The sequence below is a fragment of the Pseudophryne corroboree genome, chromosome 1 (genome assembly GCF_028390025.1).
Source record: "Pseudophryne corroboree isolate aPseCor3 chromosome 1, aPseCor3.hap2, whole genome shotgun sequence".
NCBI lineage: Eukaryota > Metazoa > Chordata > Amphibia > Anura > Myobatrachidae > Pseudophryne > Pseudophryne corroboree.
This window is the reverse complement of record NC_086444.1, coordinates 39553834-39575360: the sequence shown is the minus strand read 5'-3', so window position 1 is coordinate 39575360 and position 21527 is coordinate 39553834. Positions and strand designations below refer to the sequence as shown.

The following is a 21527-nucleotide window of genomic DNA, read 5'->3' as shown; positions in this document are numbered from 1 at the left end:
GTCCCTCTGGAGCTAATGTCCAGTAGCCAAGAAGCCAATCCATCCTGCACGCAGGTGAGTTCACTTCTTCTCCCCTAAGTCCCTCGTTGCAGTGATCCTGTTGCCAGCAGGACTCACTGTAAAATAAAAAACCTAAGCTAAACTTTTCTAAGCAGCTCTTTAGGAGAGCCACCTAGATTGCACCCTTCTCGGCCAGGCACAAAAATCTAACTGAGGCTTGGAGGAGGGTCATAGGGGGAGGAGCCAGTGCACACCACCTGATCCTAAAGCTTTACTTTTTGTGCCCTGTCTCCTGCGGAGCCGCTATTCCCCATGGTCCTTTCAGGAACCCCAGCATCCACTAGGACGATAGAGAAATGTGGTATATTAGGTGTATGTGGTGTATGTATGTGTCATGTAAGGTGTATGAGGCACATTATAGCTATGTATGTGGTATATTAGGTGAATGTACTGTATGTGGTATGTAAGGTACATTATAGCTATGTATGTGATATAATAGGTGTATGTATGTGGTATATTAGGTGTATGTGTGTGGTATATTAGGTGTATGTGATATATTAGGTGTATGTATGTATGTGGTATATTAGGTGTATGTACTGTATGTGGTATGTGGCACACTATAGCTATGTATGTGAAATAGGTGTATGTATGTGGTATATTAGGTGTATGTATGTGGCATGTAAGGTGTATGAGGCACATTATAGCTATGTATGTGGTATATTAGGTGTATGAACTGTATGTGGTATGTAAGGTGTATGAGGCACATTATAGCTATGTATGTGATATATTAGGTGTATGTATTTGGTATATTAGGTGTATGTGGTATATTAGGTGTATGTATGTGGTATATTAGGTGTATGTATGTGGTATATTAGGTGTATGTGGTGTATGTATGTGGCATGTAAGGTGTATGAGGCACATTATAGCTATGTATGTGATATAATAGGTGTATGTATGTGGTATATTAGGTGTATGTGGTATATTAGGTGTATGTATGTGGTATATTAGGTGTATGCGATATATTAGGTGTATGTATGTGGTATATTAGGTGTATGTGGTGTATGTATGTGGCATGTAAGGTGTATGAGGCACATTATAGCTATGTATGTGATATATTAGGTGTATGTATGTGGTATATTAGGTGTATGTGGTATATTAGGTGTATGTATGTGGTATATTAGGTGTATGCGATATATTAGGTGTATGTATGTGGTATATTAGGTGTATGTGGTGTATGTATGTGGCATGTAAGGTGTATGAGGCACATTATAGCTATGTATGTGATATAATAGGTGTATGTATGTGGTATATTAAGTGTATTAGGTGTATGTATGTGGTATGTAAGGTGTATGAGGCACATTATAGCTATGTATAGCCGCATGACATAAGCCCTCCAGCAGCCAATCCTCCGTCTGCTGCAGATCTGATGCCAGCACTGGGCAGCATCGCCTGTCAGGTAGATTGTCCCTCCCCGCCACCCATACTCCGGGAAGACGTCATCCAGCGCCGTGTGATTGGCCGCAGCTCTTCGTCATGTGATATCCCGCTGCCCCAGCGCTCGGGGTTATTATGTCCGTGTGTACGGGCTCAGCCTCATCCGCAGACACAGCAACATGGCCGAGGCGGTGCGGCCCCGCAAGGCGAGGAGCAGACCCAAGCATGACAAGGTAATGCCGTATCCGGGGGGCGCCAGGACCCTGCACCGTCCCCCGCCGCGCCCTCCAGTCCTGTATACCTGCATAGGGGCGGGGTCTGACCTGTGACCTCATCAGCGCATGGCTACGCCCACCCACTGGTGGTCTCAGTTTAACCCCTTCACTGCCAGGAGACAGGAGTGTATAAGACCCCCTTCCCCTCAGCCATATTATACGTACCATGGTCAGTGTGTGAGCCCCCCTCAGCTGCTCTATACATCCTATCCTATTATATATACCATGGGCCTGGGTCAGTGTGTGAGACCCCCCTTCAGCTGCTCTATACCTCATATTATACATACCATGGTCAGTGTCTGAGACCTCCCCCAGCTGCTCTATATATCCTATCCTATTATATATACCATGGGCCTGAGTCAGTGTGTGAGACCCCTCTCAGCTGCTCTATACATCCTATCCTATTATATATTCCATGGGCCTGGGTCAGTGTGTGAGACCCCCCCTCAGCTGCCCCATACATCATATTATACATAACATGGTCAGTGTTTGAGACCCCCCTAAGCTGCCCCATATATTATATTATACATACCATGGGCCTGGGTCAGTGTGTGAGACCTCCCCCAGCTGCTCTTACATCATCATATTACATTTACCATGATCAGTTTGTTAGACCCCCCTCAGCTGCCCCATACATCATATTATGTATACCATGGTCAGTGTGTGAGACCCCCCTCAGCTGCCCCATACATCATATACCATGGTCAGTGTGTGAGACCCCCCTCAGCTGCCTCTTACATCATATTATATATACCATGGTCAGTGTGTGAGACCCTCCTCAGCTGCCCCATACATCATATTACATATACCATGGTCAGTGTGTGTGACCCTCCTCAGCTGCCCCATACATCATATTACATATACCATGGTCAGTGTGTGAGACCCCCCTCAGCTGCACCATACATCATATTATATATACCATGGTCAGTGTGTGAGACCCTCCTTAGCTGCCCCATACATCATATTATGTATACCATGGTCAGTGTGTGAGACCCTCCTCAGCTGCCCCATACATCATATTATGTATACCATGGTCAGTGTGTGAGACCCTCCTCAGCTGCCCCATACATCATATTATGTATACCATGGTCAGTGAGACCCTCCTCAGCTGCCCCATACATCATATTATGTATACCATGGTCAGTGTGTGAGACCCCCCTCAGCTGCCCCATAAATCATATTACATATACCATGGTCAGTGTGTGAGACCCCCCTCAGCTGCACCATACATCATATTATATATACCATGGTCAGTGTGTGAGACCCTCCTCAGCTGCCCCATACATCATATTATGTATACCATGGTCAGTGTGTGAGACCCTCCTCAGCTGCCCCATACATCATATTATGTATACCATGGTCAGTGAGACCCTCCTCAGCTGCCCCATACATCTTATTATGTATACCATGGTCAGTGTGTGAGACCCCCCTCAGCTGCCCCATACATCATATTACATATACCATGGTCAGTGTGTGAGACCCCCCTCAGCTGCACCATACATCATATTATATATACCATGGTCAGTGTGTGAGACCCCCCTCAGCTGCACCATACATCATATTATATATACCATGGTCAGTGTGTGAGACCCCCCTCAGCTGCACCATACATCATATTATATATACCATGGTCAGTGTGTGAGACCCCCCTCAGTTGCCTCATACATCATATTATACATAACATGGGCATGGGTCAGTGTGTGAGACCCCCCCTCAGCTGCCCCATAGAACATATTATATATACCATGGTTATATTACATATACCATGGGCCTGGGTCACTGTGAGAAACCCTTCCTCAGTTGCCTCATACACTATATTATGTATACCATGGGCCTGGGACAGGATAAGAGCCCTCTACGCCAGGCATTCCCAACCTCTGCCCTCAAGGCACACTAACAGTGCAGGTTTTAGTGATATCCAGGCTTCAGCACAGATGGTTAGATCAAAATAACTGAGGTACTAATTAAATCACCTGTGCTCAAGCTTGGATATCACAAAAACCTGGACTGTTAGTGGTTAATTCTGTTGTTGTTGTGCCCCCTCCCGCTAGGCACCTATGCTAATGGCCGTCTAACAAAGCTATTCAATTGGTTCTCTGATCAGATACCCATTAGCATTTTACGCTGCCGACATCTCCGGGTTCAGCTGCGCAAAGCGGCTCAACCTGTCTAAAGTTACCGCTTGCGTGTCTAAAAGTCCAGTTTTGGGTGCTTAAACTACGGACTTTAACTAAAAGCGTCAAGAGAAAAAAGTGTGTGCCACGGGTAATGGGCATCTATCAAAGCAACAATTGAATAGCTCTGATAGACACCCATTCCTTTAAAGGGCCAGTAGGTGGTGCACGCCACAATTGAATCTGCCACAAAGTGTGCCTTGAGGGCTGCTCAGTTGTGAGCCCACGTAGGGCTTTGGCCATTGCAGACAGACCTTTTATGCCAAGGATATGGATGGTGCAACTGCCTGGTGATAATTATGACTTAGGATGCATAGGGGCGATGCGGCCCACTGTGCATGTGACCCTGAATAAGGGCCATGGTCTTTACAATTCAATCAGTCACAAAGCAGAGATCCATGGTGAACAGTGTGGTGCTGTTGAACTGCATTACCCCCCCCCCCCCCCCCCCTTTTGTGCCGCGGATCACACCTCGGAGCCCCCTGTGCACCCACTTCTCTGGAGCAGAAAACATTTTCTCTATCGTCCTAGTGGATGCTGGGGTTCCTGAAAGGACCATGGGGAATAGCGGCTCCGCAGGAGACAGGGCACAAAAAGTAAAGCTTTAGGATCAGGTGGTGTGCACTGGCTCCTCCCCCTATGACCCTCCTCCAAGCCTCAGTTAGATTTTTGTGCCCGGCCGAGAAGGGTGCTATCTAGGTGGCTCTCCTAAAGAGCTGCTTAGAAAAGTTTAGCTTAGGTTTTTTATTTTACAGTGAGTCCTGCTGGCAACAGGATCACTGCAACGAGGGACTTAGGGGAGAAGAAGTGAACTCACCTGCGTGCAGGATGGATTGGCTTCTTTGGCTACTGGACATTAGCTCCAGAGGGACGATCACAGGTACAGCCTGGATGGTCACCGGAGCCTCGCCGCCGGCCCCCTTGCAGATGCTGAAAAGAGAAGAAGGTCCAGAATCGGCGGCAGAAGACTCCTCAGTCTTCTTAAGGTAGCGCACAGCACTGCAGCTGTGCGCCATTGCTCTCAGCACACTTCACACGGCAGTCACTGAGGGTGCAGGGCGCTGGGAGGGGGCGCCCTGGGAGGCAATGTAAACCTATTTTTTGGCAAAAAATACCTCACATATAGCCTCCGGGGGTTATATGGAGATATTTAACCCCTGCCAGAATCCGTTGAAGAGCGGGAGACGAGCCCGCCGAAAAAGGGGCGGGGCCTATCTCCTCAGCACACAGCGCCATTTTCCCTCACAGAAAGGCTGGAGGGAAGGCTCCCAGGCTCTCCCCTGCACTGCACTACAGAAACAGGGTTAAAACAGAGAGGGGGGGCACTAATTTGGCGTTAGAAATATATAAAAAGATGCTATAAGGGAAAATACTTATATAAGGTTGTCCCTATATAATTATAGCGTTTTTTGGTGTGTGCTGGCAAACTCTCCCTCTGTCTCTCCAAAGGGCTAGTGGGTCCTGTCCTCTATCAGAGCATTCCCTGTGTGTGTGCTGTGTGTCGGTACGTGTGTGTCGACATGTATGAGGACGATGTTGGTGAGGAGGCGGAGCAATTGCCTGTAATGGTGATGTCACTCTCTAGGGAGTCGACACCGGAATGGATGGCTTATTTAGGGAATTACGTGATAATGTCAACACGCTGCAAGGTCGGTTGACGACATGAGACGGCCGACAAACAATTAGTACCGGTCCAGACGTCTCAAAAACACCGTCAGGGGTTTTAAAACGCCCGTTTACCTTAGTCGGTCGACACAGACACAGACACGGACACTGAATCCAGTGTCGACGGTGAATAAACAAACGTATTCCTTATTAGGGCCACACGTTAAGGGCAATGAAGGAGGTGTTACATATTTCTGATACTACAAGTACCACAAAAGAGGGTATTATGTGGGATGTGAAAAAACTACCTGTAGTTTTTCCTGAATCAGATAAATTAAATGAAGTGTGTGATGATGCGTGGGTTCCCCCCGATAGAAAATTATTGGCGGTATACCCTTTCCCGCCAGAAGTTAGGGTGCGTTGGGAAACACCCCTTAGGGTGGATAAGGCGCTCACACGCTTATCAAAACAAGTGGCGGTACCGTCTATAGATAGGGCCGTCTTCAAGGAGCCAGCTGACAGGAGGCTGGAAAATATCATATAAAAGTATATACACACATACTGGTGTTATACTGCGACCAGCGATCGCCTCAGCCTGGATGTGCAGAGCTGGGGTGGCTTGGTCGGATTCCCTGACTAAAAATATTGATACCCTTGACAGGGACAGTATTTTATTGACTATAGAGCATTTAAAGGATGCATTTCTATATATGCGAGATGCACAGAGGGATTTCTCTAACGTCCTAGTGGATGCTGGGGACTCCGTCAGGACCATGGGGAATAGCGGGCTCCGCAGGAGACAGGGCACATCTAAAAAGCTTTTTAGGTCACATGGTGTGTACTGGCTCCTCCCCCCATGACCCTCCTCCAAGCCCCAGTTAGGTTTTTGTGCCCGTCCGAGAAGGGTGCAAACTGGATGGCTCTCTTAAGGAGCTGTTTAGTAAAGTTTTTTTTTAGGTTTCTAATCAGTGATTCCTGCTGGCGACAGGATCACTGCAACGAGGGACTTAGGGGAGAGATCTCCAACTCACCTGCGTGCAGGATGGATTGGGATCTTAGGCTACTGGACACTGAGCTCCAGAGGGAGTCGGAACACAGGTCAGCCTGGGGTTCGTCCCGGAGCCGCGCCGCCGATCCCCCTTACAGACGCTGAAGAAAGACGGCGGAACGGAGGTCCGGAAACAGGCGGCAGAAGACTTCACAGTCTTCAGAGAGGTAGCGCACAGCACTGCAGCTGTGCGCCATTGTTGCTACACGGCTCACTGACACGGTCACGGAGGGTGCAGGGCGCTGCTGGGGGCGCCCTGGGCAGCAATATAAATACCTATTTGGCAAATAAATACATCACATATAGCCATTAAGGCTATATGTATGTATTTAACCCAGGCCAGTTTTCCTAATAACCGGGAGAAAACCCGCCGTGAAAGGGGCGGAGCTTATTCTCCTCAGCACTCAGCGCCATTTTCCTGACCAGCTCCGCTGGTGAGGAAGGCTCCCACTCTCCCCTGCACTACAGAAACAGGGTTAAAGAGAAGGGGGGCGTAAATTGGCGATATAATTATATATTAAGAGCCCATATATAGAAACAACACCTTCTAGGGTTGTTATATACATTATGGCGCTTTTGGTGTGTGCTGGCAAACTCTCCCTCTGTCTCCCCAAAGGGCTAGTGGGTCCTGTCCTCTATCAGAGCATTCCCTGTATGTGTGTGCTGTAGGTCGGTACGTGTGTGTCGACATGTATGAGGAAAATGTTGGTGAGGAGACGGAGAAAATTGCCTGTAATGGTGATGTCACTCTCTAGGGAGTCGACACCAGAAGATGGCTTACTTATGGAATTACGTGATAATGTCAACACGCTGCAAGCCGGTTGACGACATGAGACAGCCGGCGGACAAATTAGTATCGGTCCAGGCGTCTCAGACACCGTCAGGGGCTTGTAAAAACGCCCATTTACCTCAGTCGGTCGACAGACACTGACACGGACACTGACCCCAGTGTCGACGGTGAAGAAACAAACGTATTTTTCCTTTAGGGCCACAAGTTACATGTTAAGGGCAATGAAAGAGGTGTTACGTATTTCTGATACCACAAGTACCACAAATAAGGGTATTTTGTAGGGTGGGAATAAACTACTTGTAGTTTTGCCTAAATCAGATAAATTAAATGAAGTGTGTGATGATACGTGGGGTTCCTCCGACAGAAAGTTATGGGCGGTATACCCTTTTTCCCGCCAGTAGTAAGGGCGAGTTGGAAAACACACCTTAGGGTGGACAAGGCGCTCACACGCTTATAAAAAACATGGCGTTACCGTTTCCAGATACGGCCGCCCTCAAGGAGCCAGCTGATAGGAAGCTGGAAAATATCATAACAGTATATACACACATACTGGTGTTATACTACGACCAGCAATCGCCTCAGCCTGGATGTGCAGCGCTGAGGGGGCTTGGTCGGATTTCCTGACTGAAAATTTTGATACCCTTGACAGGGACAGGATTTTATTGTCTATAGAGCATTTTAAGGATGCATTTCTATATATGTGTGATGCGCAGAGGCATATTTGCATTCTGGCATCAAGAGTAAATGTGATGTACATATCTGCCAGACGAAGACACGACAGTGGTCAGGTGAGGCAGATTCCTGACGGCATATGGAAGTATTGCCGTATAAAGGGGCGGTCCATTGGACCTGGTGGCCATGGCAACAGCTGAAAAATCCACCTTTTGTTACCCCGAGTCACATATTGGCAGAAAAGGACACAGTCTTTTCAGTCTCAGTCCTTTCGTCCCCATACGGGCAGGCGGGCGAAGGCCAGTCATATCTGCCCAGGGGGAGAGGAAAGGGAAGAAGACTGCAGCAAGCAGCTCATTCCCAGGAACAGAAGCTCCTCACGGCTTCTGCCAAGTCCGCAGCATAACGCTGGGGCCGTACAAGCGGACTCAGGTGCGGTAGGGGGTCATCTCAAGAGTTTCAGCAACACTCGCAAGGGAACTCCGGGATCCTACATGTAATATCCCAGGTGTACATTGGAAATTCGAGACGTCTCCCCCTCACACAATTCACAGGCTGTATTCCCAGCAGGTGATAATCAAAGTACCCTTCTTACAACAAGGAAGGGGGTAGTATTCCACACTATATTGTGGTACTGAAGCCAACCGGCTCGGTGAGATCTGAAATATTTGAACACTTACATACAAGCGTTCAAATCAAGATGGAGTCACTCGAAGCAGTGATAGCGAACCAGGAAGAAGGGGACGATATGATGTCACTGGATATCAGGGACGTTTACCTACAGGTCCAAATTTGCCCTTCTCACCAAGGGTACTTCAGGTTCCTGGTACAGAACTGTCACTATCAGTTCAGACGCTGCCGTTTGGATTGTCCACGGCGCCCCGGGTCTTTACCAAGGTAATGGCCGGAATGAGGATTTTTCTTAAAAGAAACATGGACGCTTTCCTGATAAGGGCAAGGTCCAGAGAACAGTTGGAGGTCGGAGTAGCACTATCTTAAGTAGTTCTACGACAGCACGAGTGGATTCTAAATATTCCAAAATCGCAGCTTTTTCCGACGACACGTCTACTGTTCCTAGGGAAGATTCTGGACACAGTCCAGAAAAACGTGTTTCTCCCAGTGGAGAAAACCAGGGAGTTATCCGAGCTAATCGGGATCCTCCTAAAACCAGGAAAAGTGTCAGTGCATCATTGCACAAGAGTCCTGGTAAAAATGGTGGCTTATTACGAAGCAATTCCATTCGGCAGATTTCCCGCAAGAACTCTTCAGTGGGATCTGCTGGACAAATGGTCCGGATCGCATCCTCAGATGCATCAGCGGATAACCCTATATCCAAGGAAAAGGGTGTCTCTCCTGTGGTGATTACAGAGTGCTCATCTTCTAGAGGGCCGCAGATTCGGCATTCAGGATTGGATGCCGGTGACCACGGAGGCCAGCCTGAGAGGCTGGGGAACAGTCACACAGGGAAAAAATTTCCAGGGAAGTGTGATTAAGTCTGGAGAATTCTCTCCGCATAAATAAGCTTAGAGCAAATTTATAATGCTCTAAACTTAGCTAGACCTCTGCTTCAAGGTCAGCCGGTATTGATCCAGTGGGATAACATCACGGCAGTCGCCCACGTAAACAGAAGGGCGGCACAAGAAGCAGGAGGGCAGTGAAAACTGCAAGGATTTTTCGCTAGGCGGAAAATCATGTGATAGCACTGTCAGCAGTGTTCTTTCCGGGAGTGGACGACTGGGAAGCAGACTTCCTTAGCAGGCATGACCTCCACCCGGGAGAGTGGAAACTTCATAGGGAAGTTTTTCAACATGATTGTGGACCGTTGGCAAAGACCAAAGGTGGACATGATGGCGTCCCGCCCGAACAAAAAACGGGACAGGTATTCCGCCAGGTCATGAGACCTTCAGGCGATAGCTGTGGATGTTCTGGTAACACCGTGGGTGTACCAGTCTGTGTATGTGTTCCCTCCTCTGTTTCTCATAACCAGGGTATTGAGAATTATAAGACATAGAGGAGTATGAACTATACTAGTGGCTCCGGATGGGCCAAGAGGGACTTGGTACCCGGAACTTCAAGAAATGCTCACAGAGGACTAAGGGCCTGGGGAGCTAAGAAGGGACTTGATTCAGCAAGTACCATGTCTATTCCAAGACTTACCGCGGCTGCGTTTGACGGCATGGCGGTTGAATGCCGGATCCTGAGGGGAAAAGGCATTCCATAAGAGGTCATACCTACCTTGGTCAAAGCCAGGAAGGAGGTGACCGCACAACGTCATCACCACATGTGGTGAAAATATGTTGCGTGGGTGAGGCCAGGAAGGCTCCACGACGAAAATTCAACTAGGTCGATTTCTACACTTCCTGAAAACAGGAGTGTTTTGGACCTCAAATTGGGGTTCATTAACATTTAAATTTCGGCCCTGTAGATTTTCTTCCAGAAAGAATTGACTTCAGTTCCTGAAGTCCAGATTGTAAAGGATGTATTGCATATACAGCTTTTTTGTGCCCCTAGGGGCACCGTGAGATCTCAACATAGTGTTGGGATTTCTTAAAATCATATTGGTTTGAACCGCTCAAATCTGTGGATTTGAAATATCTCACATGGAAAGTGACCATGCTATTGACAAATATCTCACATGGGAAGTGACCATGTTGTTAGCCCTGGCCTCGGCCAGGCGATTGTCAGAATGGGCGGCTTTGTCTTACAAAAGCCCATATTAAAATTTTCCATTTGAACAGGACAGAACTGGGACTCGTCTCCAGTTTCTTCATAAAGGGGTGTCAGCGTTTTCACCTGAAACAACCTCTTGTGGTGCCTGCGGCTACTAGGCACTTGGAGGACTCCAAGTTACTAGACGTGGTCAGGGCCCTAAAAATATATATATATATATATAGTTAGGACGGCTGGAGTCAGAAAGTCTGACTTGCTGTTTATACTGTATACACCCAACAAGCTGGGTGCTCATGCTTCTAAGCAGTCTATTGCACGCTGGATTTGTAGTACAATTCAGCTTGCACATTCTGTGGCAGGCCTGCCACAGACGAAATATGTAGATGCCCATTCCACAAGGAAGGTGGGCTCATCCTGGGCGGCTGCCCGAGGAGTCTCGGCATTACAACTTTGCCGAGCAGTTACGTGGTCAGGGGAGAACACGTTTGTAAAATTTTACAAATTTTGATACTCTGGCTAAGGAGGACCTGGAGTTCTCTCATTCGGTGCTGCAGAGTCATCCGCACTCTCCCGCCCGTTTGGGAGCTTTGGTATAATCCCCATGGTCCTGACGGAGTCCCCAGCATCCACTAGGACGTTAGAGAAAATAAGAATTTACTTACCGATAATTCTATTTCTCGTAGTCCGTAGTGGATGCTGGGCGCCCATCCCAAGTGCGGATTGTCTGCAATGCTTGTACATAGTTATTGTTACAAAAATCGGGTTATTACTATTGTTGTGAGCCATCTTTTCGGAGGCTACTTCGTTTTGTTATCATACTGTTAACTGGGTTCAGATCACAAGTTGTACGGTGTGATTGGTGTGGCTGGTATGAGTCTTACCCGGGATTCAAGATCCTTCCTTATTGTGTACGCTCGTCCGGGCACAGTACCTAACTGGGGCTTGGAGGAGGGTCATGGGGGGAGGAGCCAGTACACACCATGTGACCTAAAAAGCTTTTTAGATGTGCCCTGTCTCCTGCGGAGCCCGCTATTCCCCATGGTCCTGACGGAGTCCCCAGCATCCACTACGGACTACGAGAAATAGAATTATCGGTAAGTAAATTCTTATTATTTGCACTCTGGCATCAAGAGTAAGTGCGATGTCCATATCTGCCAGAAGATGTTTATGGACACGACAGTGGTCAGGTGATGCAGATTCCAAACGGCACAAAGGTGTATTGCCGTATAAAGGAAGAGGAGTTATTTGGGGTCGGTCCATCGGACCTGGTGGCCACGGCAACTGCTGGAAAATCCACCGTTTTTACCCTAAGTCACATCTCTGCAGAAAAAGACACTGTCTTTTCAGCCTCAGTCCTTTCGTCCCTATAAGAGTCATATTTGCCCAGGGATAGAGGAAAGGGAAGAAGACTGCAGCAGGCAGCCCATTCCCAGGAACAGAAGCCTTCCACCGCTTCTGCCAAGCTCTCAGCATGACGCTGGGACCGTACAGGACCCCTGGATCCTACAAGTAGTATCCCAGGGGTACAGATTGGAATGTCGAAACGTTTCCCCCTCGCAGGCTCCTGAAGTCTGCTTTACCAAGGTATCCCTCCGACAAGGAGGCAGTATGGCAAAAAATTCACAAGCTGTATTCCCAGCAGGTGATAATCAAATTACCCCTCCTACAACAAGGAAAGGGGTATTATTCCACACTATATTGTGGTACTGAAGCCAGAAGGCTAGGTGAGACCTATTCTAAATCTAAAAAAATTTGAACACTTACAAAGGTTCAAATCAAGATGGAGTCACTCAGAGCAGTGATAACGAACCAGGAAGAAGGGGACTATATAGTGTCCCGGGACATCAGGGATGCTTACCTCCATGTCCCAAATTTGCCCTTCTCACTAAGGGTACCTCAGGTTCGTGGTATAGAACTGTCACTGTCAGTTTCAGACGCTGCCGTTTGGATTGTCCACGGCACCCCGGGTCTTTACCAAGGTAATGGCCGAAATGATGATTCTTCTTCGAAGAAAAGGCGACTTAATTACCCCTTACTTGGACGATCTCCTGATAAGGGCAAAGTCCAGGGAACAGTTGGAGGTCGGAGTAGCACTATCTCGGATACTGCTACAACAGCACGGATGGATTCTAAATATTCCAAAATCGCAGCTGATCCTGACGACACGTCTGCTGTGCCTAGGGATGATTCTGGACACAGTCCAGAAAAAGGTGTTTCTCCCGGATGAGAAAGCCAGGGAGTTATCCGAGCTAGTCAAGAACCTCCTAAAACCAGGAAAAGTGTCAGTGCATCATTGCACAAGGGTCCTGGTAAAAATGGTGGCTTCCTACGAAGCAATTCCATTCGGCAGATTTCACGCAAGAACTTTTCAGTGGGATCTGCTGGACAAATGGTCCGGATCGCATCTTCAGATGCATCAGCGGATAACCCTATATCCAAGGACAAGGGTGTCTCTCCTGTGGTGGTTACAGAGTGCTCATCTTCTAGAGGGCCGCAGATTCGGCATTCAGGATTGGATGCTGGTGACCACGGAGGCCAGCCCGAGAGGCTGGGGAGCAGTCACACAAGGAAAAAATTTCCAGGGAGTGTGATCAAGTCTGGAGACTTTTCTCCACATAAATATACTGGAGCTAAGGGTAAATTTATAATGCTCTAAGCTTAGCAAGACCTCTGCTTCAAGGTCAGCCGGTATTGATCCAGTGGGAAAAACATCACGGCAGTCGCCCACGTAAACAGACAGGGCGGCACAAGAAGCAGGAGGGCAATGGCAAAAACTGCAAGGACTTTTCGCTGGGCGGAAAATCATGTGATAGCACTGTCAGCAGTGTTTCATTCCGGGAGTGGAAACTGGGAAGCAGACTTCCTCAGCAGGCACGACCTCCACCCGGGAGAGTGGAAACTTCATCGGGAAGTTTTTCCACATGATGGTGAACCGTTGGGAAATACCAAAGGTGGACATGATGGCGTCCCGTCTGAACAAAAAACGGGACAGGTATTGCGCCAGGTCAAGAGACCCTCAGGCAATAGCTGTGGACGTTCTGGTAACACCGTGGGTGTACCAGTCGGTGTATGTGTTCCCTCCTCTGCTTCTCATACCTAAGGTACTGAGAATTATAAGACGTAGAGGAGTAAGAACTATACTCATGGCTCCGGATTGGCCAAGAAGGACTTGGTACCCGGAACTTCAAGAGATGCTCACAGAGGACTTATGGCCTCTGCCGCTAAGAAGGGAATTGCTTCAGCAAGTACCATGTCTGTTCCAAGACTTACCGCAGCTGCGTTTGACGGCATGGCGGTGGAACGCCGGATCCTAAGGGAAAAAGGCATTCCGGAAGAGGTCATTCCTACCCTGGTCAAAGCCAGGAAGGAGGTGACCGCACAACATTATCACCACATGTGGCGAAAATATGTTGCGTGGTGTGAGGCCAGGAAGGCCCCACGAAGAAATTTCAACTCGGTCGATTCCTGCATTTCCTGCAAACAGGAGTGTCTATGGGCCTCAAATTGGGGCCCATTAAGGTTCAAATTTCGGCCCTGTCGATTTTCTTCCAGAAAGAATTGGATTCAGTTCCTGAAGTCCAGAAGTTTGTCAAGGGAGTATTGCATATACAACCCCCTTTTGTGCCTCCAGTGGCACTGTGGGATCTCAACGTAGTTCTGGGATTCCTCAAATCACATTGGTTTAAAACCAGTCAAATCTGTGGATTTGAAGCATCTCACATGAAAAGTGACCATGCTCTTGGCCCTGGCCTGGGCCAGGCGAGTGTCAAATTGGTGTTTTTTTTCTCAAAAAAGCCCATATCTGTTTGTCCATTCGGACAGGGCAGAGCTGCGGACTCGTCCCCAGTTCTCTCCCTAAGGTGGTGTCAGTGTTTCACCTGAACCAGCTTATTGTGGTGCCTTGCGCCTACTAGGGACTTGGAGGACTCCAAGTTGCTGGATGTTGTCAGGGCCCTGAAAGTATAGGTTCCAGGACGGCTGGAGTCAGGAAAACTGACTTGCTGTTATCCTGTATGCACCCAACAAACTGGGTGCTCTTGCTTCTAAGCAGACTATTGCTAGTTGGATGTGTAATACAATTCAGCTTGCACATTCTGTGGCAGGCCTGCCACAGCCAAAATATGTAAATGCCCATTCCACAAGGAAGGTGGGCCCATCTTGGGCGGCTGCCCGAGGGGTCTCGGCTTTACAACTTTGCCGAGCGGCTATTTAGTCAGGGGCAAACACGTTTGTAAAATCCTACAAATTTGATACCCTGGCTAAGGAGGACCTGGAGTTCTCTCATTCGGTGCTGCAGAGTCATCCGCACTCTCCCGCCCGTTTGGGAGCTTTGGTATAATCCCCATGGTCCTTTCAGGAACCCCAGCATCCACTAGGACGATAGAGAAAATAAGAATTTACTTACCGATAATTCTATTTCTCGGAGTCCGTAGTGGATGCTGGGCGCCCATCCCAAGTGCGGATTATCTGCATTACTTGTACATAGTTACAAAAATCGGGTTATTATTGTTGTGAGCCATCTTTTCAGAGGCTCCGCTGTTATCATACTGTTAACTGGGTTCAGATCACAGGTTGTACAGTGTGATTGGTGTGGCTGGTATGAGTCTTACCCGGGATTCAAAATCCTTCCTTATTGTGTACGCTCGTCCGGGCACAGTATCTTAACTGAGGCTTGGAGGAGGGTCATAGGGGGAGGAGCCAGTGCACACCACCTGATCCTAAAGCTTTACTTTTTGTGCCCTGTCTCCTGCGGAGCCGCTATTCCCCATGGTCCTTTCAGGAACCCCAGCATCCACTACGGACTCCGAGAAATAGAATTATCGGTAAGTAAATTCTTATTTTTTCCCACCCCTGCTGAGATAAATGGTGTATCTATTTCGTCTTTGCATCAGAGAATAATGTAGGCCTGCGCGCATTGTGCGGACACGTCACATGGCTGGTGCATGTGTTTCTGTGACGTCTGCCGCTGTAACCTTGGGAGCCGGTTATGTGGGTGATGAATGACTTCATATGAGCAGCGGTGACACAGACGCACAGCTACTACACCTGTGTCACGCTCGTCTTCCTGGCTGGTCATGGTGGTGGAGTCACGGTGGAGCACGTGAAGAATTTATTTACTGCCAGGGGCATCATAGTAATTATGTGCACACTTGTAATTAGCAGGAGCCCTTATTAATGAGTCAGCTGTCACACTTCAGTATATTAAGTACATTGCTGTAAACGAGACCTGATAATTCCTCTGCAGCGTCGTGCTGACATATGCACAGGTCAGAGAGAAATCTCCCACGTGAAGATGGAAGTGGCGTTTTATTATAGACCCTTTGTGTCTCATTTAGATTTGGACGTACACAATTGTGTTCCCAATAAGATATTAATTTTGGCTTACGGTCTTTAGGTCGACAAGACTTTGGTTGACAGTTATTAGGTCGACCACTATTGGTCGACATGAACTAGGTCGACATAGAAAAAGGTTGACATTTCTTTTTCACTTTTTTTTTCTTTCATTTTTTTTTTACTTTTTCATACTTTACGATCCACGCGGACTACAATTGGGAACGGTAACCTGTGCAGAGCGCAGTGAGGCACCTTGCCCGATGCCGCGAGCCATGCGAGGGGACACGGTGCACTAACTGGGGTTCCCCGTCACTTTACAAAGAAAACTACACCAAACAAAGTAAAAAAAACTCACGTCGACCTTTTTCCATGCCATGTCGACCCAGTTACCCTGTTGACCTAGTGCATGTCGACCAATAGTGGTCGACCTAATGACTGTCAACCTAAATCTTGCAAATCCCACCCCTACATTTCCATCCTCTTCTCTTAACTAAAGCCTATCCCCCTCCTCCATATATTTTTATATTAATAGCGGCCAAGATGCATAGGCCCAGATTTATCAAGCCTTGGAGAGTGATAAATTGCACTGTGATAAAGTGTCAACCAATCAGCCCCTAACTGTCATTTTTCAAATGCAGCCTGTAACATGGCAGTTAGGAGCTGATTGGCTGGTACTTTATCACAGTGCAATTTATCACGCCCCGGGTCTTGATAAATCTGGGCCATAATCTCCTGTCACGCCGTCGTCTCTGATGTGGTGGGGTGTACGTTTACACACTTGTTACACCTGAAATACATCTGGAACAAACGCAGCTGTTTGTTTAGCTCCACCCAGCATGAAACGCGTCGGACTCACCAGATGCATCTTTTTCTGTGTGTCTTCAGAGCGCAAATGCGGCCACCTATCAATGCCCCCAGGGGTGATCTGCTACAGACTAGACCAGAGGTTCCCAAACTGTGTGCCGTGGCTCCCTGGGGTGCCTCGGGACACTTGCAGGGGTGCCCTGGGTTGGTGGTCCAGGACCAACTCAAATTATTCATGGTCAATATAATAGGCAAAACCAGTGCTGGTGGCTGCCGGTCATAAAATATGTGGCCAAACAGAAGCAAATCTTGTCCCTCACCACACACCTGACCCTAAGGATGACATATAAACGCCATCTACTTCATGTAATATTTCTTTCTTAATTTCTCAATAAGAAATTTTTGGCCTAGGGGTGCCGTGAAAAAAATTCTGATATTATAGGGCGCCGTGATTCAAAAAAGTTTGGAAACCACTGGACTAGACATTGCACCTGGTATAAGGCCATACCCCATACTTGCCGACATTCTGGCTGCTCTCTGCGGGAGAGAGCAGCCAGGTCAGCTCAGCAGGGAGGCAGGGGAGGGCTGTGACGTGGGGAGGAGGTGGACCGGAGGCGGGATGGGGGTTGAGCAGGGGTGAGATGGGGGCGGAGTTACCATAGTACATCCTTTAAGCCACGCCCCCCGCTCTGTAATGCCGCGATCCCCGGCATTACACTGCAGGGGGCTTGGCTATGATGACGCGATTCGGGCGTGGCGCTGCCATTTAACTCAATGGGACTACTGGAAATGCCGGACTCGGTACAAGGCTCCTTTTGGCCGATACAGACAGAGCCGGCCATAGGTATAGGCAAACTAGGCAATTGCCTAGGGCATTTGATATGCCTTGGGGCATCAGCAGCTTCTACTGATTAAAATGATATGCGGCATGCCTATATTCTGTGTGTAGCATTTCATATGCAGATACAGCCACAGTCTCGCACAGTATATAGGCATACTGCATATCATTTTAACCAGCAAAAGCTGCTTGTGCATCCTAGCTATATAGCAATGCAAATAAGATTTATAGCATTGAGGCAAGATTTATGAGGATACATCTGTATCCAAGCAGAGGCAGAGGTCACAGTGTTAGTGGCAGTGTGAGTGCTGTGTGCCTGTGAGTGGGTTGGTTGTGCAGTAGTGTTCAGAATATGTGTAAGGAGCATTATGTGTGTCATGTAAAATTGCATTAATAATGTGCAACATATGTGTAAGGGGCACTATGTGTGTCATTATGTGTATAAGGGCATTAATAATGTGCGGCATATGTGTAACAGGGTACTACTGTATGTGTGTCATTATGAGTATAAGGGCACTAATAATGTGCAGCAAATGTGTAGGGGCACTATGTGTGTCATTATGTGTATAAGGGCATTAATAATGTGCGGCACATGTGTAAGGGACATTATGTGTAAAAGGGCATTAATAAAGGTTGTCATAATGTGTAAGATGCATTATGTTTACAAGGACATTAATGATGTGTCTCATATGTGTAAGAGGCATTACTGTGTGGAATTATGTGTATAAATGCATTACTAATGTGTGGTATTATGTGTATAAGGTGCTCTACTATGTGGCATTGCGTATAGAAAGGGCATTACTGTGTCGTCTAATGTGAAAAAAGAGCAATAGGGGTATGGTGTAATGTAAATAAGGAGCAATTCAGTGTGATATAATGTGAATAAGGGGCTCTACTGTGAGGAGTAATGTTTATAAGGTAAAGTGATACTACTGTGGGATGTAATGTGAATTATGGACACTATCACATGATCAAATGTGAATAAAATTGCAGTACTGTGTGACGTAATTTGAATTGGGGGTACTATTGTGTGGCCATGCCCCTTGCCAGCAAAAACACACCCCTTTTTGGGCTGTGCGCCAAATGTGCGAACTGTTCCTATTTAAAATATAGGGGTTACAAACACCAAAATAAGGACTGTTATGGGTGAGGGGTGATGGTGCTGGTAAAGAGGTGCAAGGTCAGAGGCGGAACCAGCGCTGGTGCTAGGGGGCTCCAGCCAAAATCTTGCCTAGGGCATCATATAGGTTAGGGCCGGCTCTGGATACAGACCATAAAAAACGTTACTTTACCGCCCAAAAATGTACAGTTGTAGGGTATGTAATGCATTTTCTGTGGACTCGCATCCTCAGGTTAAACATGTGTGTTGAATAATAGTTCTGTTAGGATTCACCCTGAGTGATGTAGTAACAGCAATACACATGTATCACATTAACACATTCGGCAGCGTATGTACATGTCCTAGTTTCTTATCATTCCCTTCATTTCTCCTTATCAGGGATTGTTACATTTACATAGGCTTAGGCAGGCAGAGTGCCTCTTGTGTTTGCATTTCTACTCTGCCAATAAGTGACTTGGATGTGGCTAAAATGAAGCTATGGCCAATCTTAGATTTGTATTTACTAAGCAGCCGTCGCTTCCCGACGTGTTTATGCTCGAAATTTAAAAGGGCAATGCTTTTAATAGCAAAACACAGGTTGCTTTTCTTCTAAAAGCATGGCCCTTTTAAATTAGGCTGCTTGCTAAATTAGCTCCTTAGGGACATATCTAACGTGGTTAGTTGTCAGCTGGACTTATGCAATTAGGTTTTTTATCCCCTGCCTATTACGCCCTGAGGGTGTACTTTTACTTTGAGCTGCGAGGAAAAGTCCACGTTAAAATACACCCTTGGGATTTAATGTACAGGGAAACCCGTAGATTCTTTCACTTTGGACCAAATTCAGTCCTGATCGCTCGCAGGCGATTTTTGCACTGTTGCTATCAGATAGTCGCCGCCCATAGGGGAGTGTATTTTCGCTTTGCAAGTGTGCGATCACATATGTAGCGAGCTGTACAAACAGATCTTATGCAGTCTCTGCGCAGCCCAGGACTTACTCAGCCGCTGCGATCACTTCAGCCTGTCCGGGACCGGAATTGACGTCAGGAACCCTCCCTGCAAACGCCTGGACACGCCTGTGTTTTTCCAAACACTCCCAGAAAACGGTCAGTTGACACCCACTGCACTGCAGATGCATAGTATAGCACAGTCGCTCAGGCTAATGGGTTTTCACACTTCTATTCAGTTGTTTCTTTGTAATGGTGCCCATACACTTGTGCGATGCCCCGCGACGTGACATCGCGGGGCATCGCACCGGCAGTTCAGGTGCGATGAAATCGCTCCTGAACTGCCAAAGTGATTACCATGCGATAGATCGCATGGCAATCACGTGATGGGAACGTCACCGCTGAATGGGAGCGGCCTCTGGCGGATGCCCAGCGCACATCGCAGTGCGATATATAGCATGTGTTTTAAAAACACATGCGATCGCACTGCGATTCGATAAATATTAAGTGCAGCACATACTATCTTGAGACGTGAGATTCGACCGGCGTGCCCGCGCATCGCGTCGAAAAGTACCTAAAATGTGCATACAATCCTTCGATTTCTCTCACAGATGCAGTCGAAATCGAAGGTTAGCACCGACTATCTCACAAGTGTATGGGCACCACTACATTTGCGTGCAGATTTGTCCACATACAGTACACCTGTCCTCAAATTGCACCTAATAGCCTTGCTTGGCACGCCACGGAGTTTTGCGACATCATGCCAAGCCACAAAATAAGTTCTATAAATAACCTAACGGGAAATAATACAGTCTGAGGAATAACACATTTGCAATGTACAGTTATTAGCTTGGACACCATCCCTGGCCAGAGAACGGCTTATTTGCCCGGCGTCTCCTGCATTAATGCTTTGGCCATTATTTAGCTGTTTTGTCTATTGAAGTTTCTGTTACACCCGTGTGAGTTTTTACAGCCAATCAGAAGCCCGATTTTCAAGGCCAGGCATTTCCTCCAGTGTGATGATGTCACAGGGTGTTTCACAGAGCAGCACTGAGCGTGCTCCTGCCAGTACGTGGGCTGCTCCCTGACTCATGAATATTCATAGATGCCCAGTTGTTGACTTTTTGCAGTCCTGTAAGATGTTGAATATAGGCAATACTGACTGTTTGGCTGTAACACAGCATAATTATAGCATATATTTATTTATGTGCTGTCTGTTATAGTGTAGCCTGTAACAATACACAGAATTAGACTGTTTATTTAACGTTTACATTTAGAAAGAGTGAGACAGCAAACTTTTATAGGTCCTAATGTACTTAAATTCATCGTAGCTTCACTGGCCCCGGCAGCGTGATATCACAGGGCACCCTGAGTAACCTGAGCGGATCTGCGTCCATCTGCTCACATGCTGGGGGCCGCCGCCTCACGATGCGCCCGCAATTTCATTGGGGACACATAGAATTTAACGTCGACTCCTGCCTGCTCAGCCCGGCAGGCAGTCCGCCGCCATTTTTTTTTTTTTAATCGGAGCGTCCGCATGTAATGTCATGCAGCCGCTTCCAAAAAATGCTCGCGACACGCCCTCGTCTTTGGCCACCATGGGCGCAAAACGGAGACCACCAGGAACGCCCGCCGCTGTCAATCAACTTGCATCATAGTCCCTCCAGGATGTGGCCACAAAGAGAAGGGTCGTCCATGCGCACTGCGGTCAGTGCGCATGCGCAGAGCAGATGGATGCGGCCGCTCTGTACAAACATGCGGCTGCGTACATCTCTGAATCGCCCCCCCCCCCCCCCCCCCTTAGTGTGCTGGGTAGAAATGACCGCCGGCTCTGATAAAT

The 21527-nt window shown here is 47.7% G+C and overlaps 1 protein-coding gene across 1 annotated transcript in view; it reads left to right on the top strand.

The window, feature by feature from the left end:
- The first annotated feature begins 1504 nt into the window (after positions 1–1504).
- Positions 1505–21527, top strand: part of EPG5 (ectopic P-granules 5 autophagy tethering factor) — a 170633-nt gene continuing 150610 nt past the window's right edge. Inside the window, exon 1 of the mRNA XM_063958355.1 lies at positions 1505–1667. Coding sequence (XP_063814425.1) covers positions 1614–1667 — 54 coding nt within the window. The 5' untranslated portion in view covers positions 1505–1613. The remainder of the gene's footprint in view (positions 1668–21527) is intronic.